Source organism: Bos javanicus, chromosome 2 (genome assembly GCF_032452875.1).
Source record: "Bos javanicus breed banteng chromosome 2, ARS-OSU_banteng_1.0, whole genome shotgun sequence".
Taxonomy (NCBI): Eukaryota; Metazoa; Chordata; class Mammalia; order Artiodactyla; family Bovidae; genus Bos; species Bos javanicus.
This window is the reverse complement of record NC_083869.1, coordinates 132,419,713-132,427,844: the sequence shown is the minus strand read 5'-3', so window position 1 is coordinate 132,427,844 and position 8,132 is coordinate 132,419,713. Positions and strand designations below refer to the sequence as shown.

The following is an 8,132-nucleotide window of genomic DNA, read 5'->3' as shown; positions in this document are numbered from 1 at the left end:
TTCTCTGACAGGAGGGCAGGCCTGGCCCAGGGTCCCAGTAAGCCCTGAGAGGGGACGCCGTGGGAAGAGCAAGGGTCTGGTGTGAGCTGGGTGCTTGCACTTCCCTGGAGGCTGGGGTTGTCATTCCCATTTTACGGATGGGAAAACCGAGGCCTAGGGAGCCTTAGTTCTGGGCCCGCATCTGTCTGACTCCAAAGTCTGTGCCTTTCCCACCAAGGCAGGTTGAGGTGGTGAGTTCCCCCATCATCACTAGGGATGTTGGACAGCCAAGTCTCCAGAAGCAAGTCGTTTCAGCCTTCGGGATTCCATCTGGGCTCTGTTTCTGAAATTCTCGGCTTCCTCCCTCTCCCACTACATTTCCTCTATCCGGCCGCAGAGTGGGGTGGGAAGCATGACTTGAGAGCAGGGGCAAAGGTGTGGAACTGGGCGCCTCGCCCCAGGCACAGCTGGAGGAGCCTCCCGGGGGAGGCAGCAGGGGTGAGGGGTGGTGAGCTGGCATCCCAGCTCCTGGGGGGTCACAGACCCGGGTCCAGGTCTGGGCTCTGCCACTTCCAGGCTGCATGGGGCAAACCACCTCTCTGAGCCTCAGCTGCTCATCCATAAAATGGGGTAAGAGCGGCCCTCCTGCCTGTGTGGTAATGGGGGGCAGGGGGGCGGGTGCGCAGCCTCACCCAGGTAAGAACCCAAACACCAGGCTCAATGTTGACTCAGCCGGGAGCCAGCATGCCTGGGAGCCCGGGAGGCAGGGAGACAGAGGAGGGCAGCAGATGGCCCCGGGGTGAGCGGCCTGAAGGGCGCCAGGAAGCTGACCCCGGGAGTCTGCTGGTATCTGAAGGGTTGTGGCACCGCCTGTGAGACAAGGACAAAGGGGAAGAAATGTATACTTGGGCGTGTGTGTGTGTGTGTGCGGGTGTGTGTGCACGCGTGCATGTGTGCACGTGCGTGCGTGCACGTGTGTGTGTGTGCGCGCGTGCGTGTGTGTATGTGTGCGCGTGCGTTCGTGTGTATGTGTGTGCACGTGTGTGTGTGTGTGTGCATGTGTGTGTGTGCGCGCGCGCGTGCGTGTGTGTCCAGAACACCCAATTGTCTCCGGATTAACCCTGAGATGCTCCCGCCCCAGGCCCTGCTGGGAGCCCAGGAGCCAGGCCAAAGCAGCAGGGCCCAGAACCCTGTTCAGAAGAGCACGTGGCATCTGGGAAGCAAGCCCCTTAGGGTGTATCAGGCACTCGGCTCTCCCTGTCTGGGTCCAAATTCTGCCTCCACTGATTTTCAACAATGTCTCCTTGGGCCAGTTGCTAAATGCTCTGGGCCTCGATCGCCTCATCTGTAAAATGGGTTTTTTTTTTTACAGGGTTGCAGTGAGCACTTGATGGACTCGGGCATGGAAGGGCGGCGGGCAGGGCCCACTTTCTTCTGGGGGCTGTGGGGCTCGGTGTGAGGACGTGGGCAGAGCACCGCACGGGGCACCCTGTGGAGTGCTGCCTCCTTCTGCTCTGCCCTCCTCCCCTGCCCCCGTCTCCCGTCCCCTGGCCCCAGCCAGGTGGGCAGGAGCGGCCACGAATGGGGCTGGGAGCTCACCACACCCCTCGGCTCTCTCTCGCAGTCCTGCCTGCAGCCCGCAGCAGCCTGCTCAACCTCAAGTCCATGGTGGAGACGGTCACTGGGAGGAACGCCATCTTGTCCTTCGTGGGCTACGGCTGCTACTGCGGGCTGGGGGGCCGCGGCCTGCCCATGGACGAGGTGGACTGGTAGGTCCCGAGAGGCTGGGCCACGCTCAGAACTGGGCGGGGACAGCCCAGGTCAGACCGTCCCCAGTCTCCCAGTGGTGGGGGAAGGCCCTTACCCCAAGGAGGAGGCTTGTGTGCTGAGTTTGTAACCAGAAGCCTGACATTTGACCTACGTTCTCCTCAACCGTCTGGGACACTTCCTATTGTCTGTTTCCAAGGTCTTGGGCTTGGAGGCATTCAGTTCAGTTGCTCAGTCGTGTCTGACTCTTTGCAACCCCTTGAACCGCAGCACGCCAGGCCTCCCTGTCCATCACCAACTCCCCGAGTTCACCCAAACCCACATCCATTGAGTGGGTGATGCCATCCAACCATCTCATCCTCTGTCGCCCCCTTCTCTTCCTGCCCTCAATCTTTCCCAGCACCAAGGTCTAGAATTCCCATTCTCAGCGGAACCTTTGACCTGTCCCCAGACACGCATGGGCTTCCCTGGTGGCTCAGATGGTAAAGCGTCTGCCTGCAATGCGGGAGACCTGGGTTCAATCCCTGGGTCGGGAAGATCCCCTGGAGAAGGAAATGGCAACCCACTCCAGTACTCTTGCCTGGAAAGTTCCATGGACAGAGGAGCCTGGTGGGCTACAGTCCGTGGGGTCGCAAAGAGTCAGATACAACTGAGCGACTTCACTTTCACTTTTCTTTTCACTTTCTTTCAAACACACATGAGAGCTACAGTCACACTGTTGTGTTGGACAAAGCAAGGGCTGAGACCCCTGCCTGCTCAGACAGGAGGCCCTGGAGAGCAGGACTGTGCCTCCTCCATCAGCTGGGAGTTCCTGGAAGCCGTGGCTTGTCCTCTCCTCCTTTCCCCAACCCAAAGCAGCCAGCATGAGTCTGGCATCCCTGGGGGCTTCATAAATGCATGTTGACTAATTGCCTGCCTCTCACCAGAGGGGATGGGACAGCCACATCAGCAGTGGCTCCATGTCCCCCACCCCCAAGCCCCACTTACCCCTCCAGACTTTGGTCCCTCCCTGGCCATCCTGCACAGCCAGGAGTAGCCCCTGCATCTGGCCGGTCTCCTCCACTGTGGACTTCACCCAGGCCCCTCCCTCCCACCCTGCCCTTCCTACAGCTGCAGCCAGGGCTCAAAGGTGGGGAGAGCCGGAGCTCTGGGGAAAGGACAGAGAGAGGGGGTCACGGACTTGATCCCCAGGCACTGGCCTGACTCCTTCTGGCTGTGTGACTTCCGGCAAGTAACTGCCCTCTCTGGGCCACCGTCTGAAGGTCTTACGTGAGGGATGGGAACAGCTGATCATGGCAGGGCTCACTGCCAGTGGGAGAGGGGCCAAGCCTGGCCACGTCTGCCTACTCTCCCCTCCCTGCCCCTAGGTGCTGCCATGCCCATGACTGCTGCTACCAGAAGCTCTTTGACCTGGGCTGCCGCACCTATGTGGACCACTACGACTACACCATCGAGAACGACACTGACATCGTCTGCAGTGAGTGCCCCCCGTCACCCCTTCCCCAGGAAAAGCCTGAACTGCCAGCCATCCCCCTAGCCTGTGCCGGGGGCAGGGCTGCCAATGAAATGCAGGAGGTCCCAGTAACTCTGAATTTCAGACAAACAATGAAAAGTGTTTTCATGGAAGTTTACACTGACTCAGTGGACATGAGTTCGAGTGAACTCCAGGAGATACTGAAGGACAGGAAGCCTGGCGTGCTGCAGTCCATGGGGTCGCAAAGAGTCAGACATGACTGAGCAACTGAACAGCAACAACAAATATCCTAAATACTGCGTGTGTGTGTGTGTGTGCGCGCGCGCGCACGTGCTAAGCTGCTTCATTAGTGTCCAACTCCATTTGACTTGATGGACTGTAGCCTGCCAGAGTCCTCTGTCCATGGGACTCTCCAGGCAAGAATACCGGGGTGGATTACCATGCCCTCCTCCAGGGGATCTTCTCGAGCCAGGGATCGAACCTCCATCTCTTATGCCTGCTGCATTGGCAGGCGGGTTCGCCTGGGAAGCCCAAATAGTGCATGGAACATACTTACACTAAACCTTAGCAGAAAATTATTTAGTATTAGTATAAAATAAAGAAGTAGCATAAGTATATCCCATGCAATGTTTGGAATATACTTATACTGAAACGTTTATTGTCTGAAATTCAGATTTCACTGGACACCTTGCTTTTGTTTGCTTGCTTGCTGAATCTAATAGGCTCTGGCACATCCCCCTGAAGCCCTCTGAGGCCCCCACCTGAATGGGCACCCTGATTCTTCAGTCCCCACTTCAGCTTTGGAGAACTTAGAGAGCAATCTTGATTCAGTGGGTCAAGTTTGGAGGGTCTCAGTTCTCTGTGTTTTTAACCAGATCCTTGGGTGATTCTGAGACTTTGTAGCAGGCTGGCCAGGGAGTCGGGAGTCCTGTGTTGACACCCAGGTTTGGCCAGCATCTCCTCCCCATGTGGCCCTGGGCAGGGTCCTTCCCCACCTCGCTTCAGTCTCCCCATGGGTACATTGAGGGGTTTGGATCTGAGCAGACCCCTTCCCTTCTAGTTCTCTCTCGGGGACCCCAGTAGATGAGGTGGCCCCATGGTACAACACCCAGTGTTTCTAGGGATTTGAGATGCTGGAGCCAGGCCTGGCAGCTTCCCTCACTTTGCCATAGACTCTCCACGGTCATTCCCCACCCGAGTGGTGCCACATCCGAGCTGTCAGCCCAGAAGTCCCGCCTGTGGCGCCTCCTGCCTGGGCCAGCAGGTGTCCCCTGGGTAGCCCCAGGCTCCCTTTGTCCCCTTACATTAACCAGGCTGTGCGTCATGCCTCACTAAGAGCTCACGAGCAACGTCAGTTTTGCAAAAAAGAAAACAACTCAAGACTCCTGTTCTCTGGTAAAGAGTCTGGTGGGGACCCAAGCACTGCTGGTGCCCCTTGGCAGCCCAGGGCTGAGTGGTACTCAGATGCTGCAGTTCAGATGTAGAGTGGAGGCACTGTTTGAGCAGGAGTCCATTAAGCAGATCAAATCTCCCTCCTCAACCCCTAAGACTGTGGACCATCCTGAGCTGTGGCTCTCACACTGGGTTCTGGGGAGTTCTGGGACCAGCAGGTCAGCTGCTGTGAGCAGTGATGGGGAGGTATCCCTGAGTGGTCCAGCTGGCTCTTTGATGTATTTTGTAGCTCAAGTGGCTTCTCTTTCAGGTGCTTGAGATATTCGTCTTTGGTAAAGAGTTTCACGTCAGAGAAAAGATTCTGCTGATAGAAAGTTTGCAAGTTTGCAAACCACTGGGCTAGTGGGTGGTTCTCGAAAGGGGTTCCCTGAACCTCAGCATCAGCATCACTTGTTAGAAATGCAGATATCAGGCCCCCACCGCAGACTCACTGAATCTGAATCTCTAGGGGTGGGGTGGGATAGCCTTTGTTTTAGGAGCCCTCCAAACAGATTTCATTTTCTTGGGCTCCAAAATCACTGCGGATGGTGACTGCAGCCATGAAAGTAAAAGACGCTTGTTCTTTGGAAGGAAAGCTATGATAAATCTAGACAGCATATTAAAAAGCAGAGACATCACTTTGTTGACGGAAGGTCCATATAGTCAAAGCTCTGATTTTTCCAGTAGTCGCATCCAGTATGGATGTGAAAGTTGGACCACAAAGAAGGCCAAGCACCAAAGAATTGATGCTCTCGAACTGGGGTGCTGGAGAAGACTCTTGAGAGTCCCTTGGACTGCAAGGGGATCAAACCAGTCAATCCCAGAGGAAATCAGCCCTGAATATTCACTGGAAGGACTGATGCTGTGACCCAAGCTCCAATACTTTGGCCACCTGATGTGAAGAGCTGACTCATTAGAAAAACCCCGATGCTGGGAAAGATTAAGGGCAAGAGGAGAAGAGGGTGACAGAGGATGAGATGGCTGACTGGCATCACCGACTCAACAGACATGAATTTGAAGAAACTCCTGGAGACAGTGAAAGGCAAGGAAGCCTGGCGTGCTGCCGTCCGTGGGGTCACAGAGTCAGACACGACTTAGCGGCAGAACAAACAATGACAAGCAGGTGATCCTAAAGCTCACCCGAGGCCGAGAACTCAGGGGAAGATGATTTCTGAAGGCCAATAGTAACAACAACAACGTCTGCTCCGTGGGAGGCACTGAGCTAAACTCTTCACGAGTGTTTTGCTCCCTCCATCCTTACCACAGCGCCCTCCAGAGTGGGGGTGCTGGGATTCTGGGCTTGAAGAGAGGAAGCCTGTGATGGTAGAAAGTGGGGAGGGGGCGGGGTGGAGATGGGGGTTAGTTCCCGACACCTGAGTTTCTACCCCAGCTCAGCCCCAGGTTTGCTGGGTGACTTAGGCAAGCCACACCCCATCCTGAGCCTCAGTTTCCCCAACTCAACACTGTCCTGTTGGGCTCCCGTGGTTGTGTGTTTCCCACACATCAGGGGCACCTGGAGGGCTGGGAATGCAAGAGGCTGGGCCCCGGCCCTGATCTCCTGCGCCTGCAGGCCCAGGGTGGGCCCCCGGACGATGGTGCGGCTGGCCAGGACCACTTTCAGAGGCCCCTGTGATCTCAGGGTCCATGCGCTCCACTCTCCACAGGCGAGCTCAACCAGACCGAGTGTGACAAGCAGACGTGCGAGTGCGACAGGAGCGTGGTTCTGTGCCTCCAGAAGCAGACATACAGGGAGGAGTACCGCAACTATCTCAACATCTACTGCCAGGGCCCCACACCCAACTGCAGCATCTACGAGCCGTCCCCCGTGCCGCCCTAGGTCCCCTGGGGCTGGCGGAGGAGCTGGGAGGAGGCTCTGGCCCTGGGGGCCAGGCGGATGGAGCAGGTGGAGGTGGGGGTGGATCGGGAGCCCCCGGTGCGTCTGGCCGCCTTCCCCCGGGAGCCTTCCGGTGGTCCAGAGGACTCAGAAAGGTCTGGGCCCTGGCCCTGGCCACCAGGCTCCTCAAGCCCAGCCCTGGGTGTGGCTTCATCCTGGATGCAGCAAGGGGGTGGCGCGTGCCTTGTTGGGGTCTCCCCCAAGTGTGGAAGGGATGGGGGGCCTCTGAGAGGGGCCTCTCGCTGACTGAGCCAGGCACGAAAGGGTGGATCCCAGGGTTTTCAAGACCTGCAGCAGCCGCACGGGCCCAGAGCTCGGTGCATCCTAGGGGCAGCTCCCAGGCAGACGGAGTGCTGGTCACAGGTCTGGGTTCTTGGGGCCCCTCGCTGCTCCTGCAGGATGAGTCGGGGTGATCCATGCTTTGGGGGGAGCAGGATTGTTAAAGGAGCTTTGTTAAAGAGCAGGTGGCCCCATCCTGGCCTTCATCGTTGGCACATGAGTCCCGGCCCAGATCGGATAGTCACAGGGCTTGGGTCCCAGCCCTGAAGTCCAGCCTCAGTGACCCAAAGAGCCTCTAAGCAGGCTCCTGGGCCCTGAGAGAACCCACATGCACCACCCCCACCCTGCCCCAGGTCCACAGGGACCCAGATGGGGGCACACACAAACGTGCACCCCCAGGCAGGCCTTCCTGCCTCTCCCGCTGACCCACTCAGCTCAGAGGAACAGCCTGGCCACGACTCTGCAGCCCTGAGCACTCTGAGGAAGCCCCAACCCCAGCGTCCCCAGTCTCTGACAAACACACAGGCCAAAGGGTCACGGTCTAGACGGCCAGGCCCTCCCCCGCGCCTCCCCCTACACAGCAGCCAGGCCAGGGAGTGGAATGGGCGAGAAGCCTCTCTCCCTGGACGAGGAGGGACAAGGCTGCAGCGTCAACTCAGAATCCCGCTGTATGCGGAGGGCGCCGAGAGCTGGAACCCAGCTTGAGGAGGAGGAGACAGAGGCAGGAGGGACCAGGGCCAGGCAGGAGGCCGTGGGGAAGATTCAAGAAGGGGTAGACGGGGAACAGGATGAGGACAGGGAAAGGAGGGGGGAGCGGGGAGACACGGCGGGGGGACCAGACTCCAGACCAGAGCGGTCTTGGCAGGAGAAGGGGACGGAGGAGCCTTGGGGACAGGGCCCCGCGGGCCGGGGGGCTGCCGGCTGGGGAGGGCGGAGGGCCAGGCCCGGCAGGCCGCCTCCCGACGGCGCCAGCATTGATGTCTTCCCAGGCGCGCCTTCCTCGCCTCCCCTGCCGACCTCAGGCGTCAGCGGCCTCCGGGTGCCCAGGGCACCCCGCCGCGTCCTGCCTTCTGTCTTTGTCTGGCATCAACCCCTAAGGCCCAGTGGTGCAGCACTGTGACCCCAGGGATGCTCAGAACATCCACCAGGAACCTCGGCCCTCCTGGGGACCCCGAGGACTTACAGTCCCCAGGGGAGGGCTGTGGGAGTGGCGAGAAGGTCTACAAAAAACCACGACAGGACTGGATGGAGCCCCGCAGAGCTGCAGCTTCTAGGATGCCTGCCCTGGGGGCTGGGGTCAGCACTCAC

At 58.7% G+C, this 8,132-nt stretch overlaps 1 protein-coding gene across 1 annotated transcript; it reads left to right on the top strand.

The window, feature by feature from the left end:
* The first annotated feature begins 959 nt into the window (after nucleotides 1-959).
* Nucleotides 960-7,807, top strand: PLA2G2F (phospholipase A2 group IIF). Its single transcript, XM_061394559.1, has 3 exons — nucleotides 960-1,748; nucleotides 3,114-3,223; nucleotides 6,316-7,807. Exons 1-3 carry the CDS (start codon nucleotides 1,561-1,563, stop codon nucleotides 6,486-6,488), a joined length of 471 nt encoding a protein of 156 aa, XP_061250543.1. The 5' UTR covers nucleotides 960-1,560; the 3' UTR covers nucleotides 6,489-7,807.
* Nucleotides 7,808-8,132: the final 325 nt, after the last annotated feature.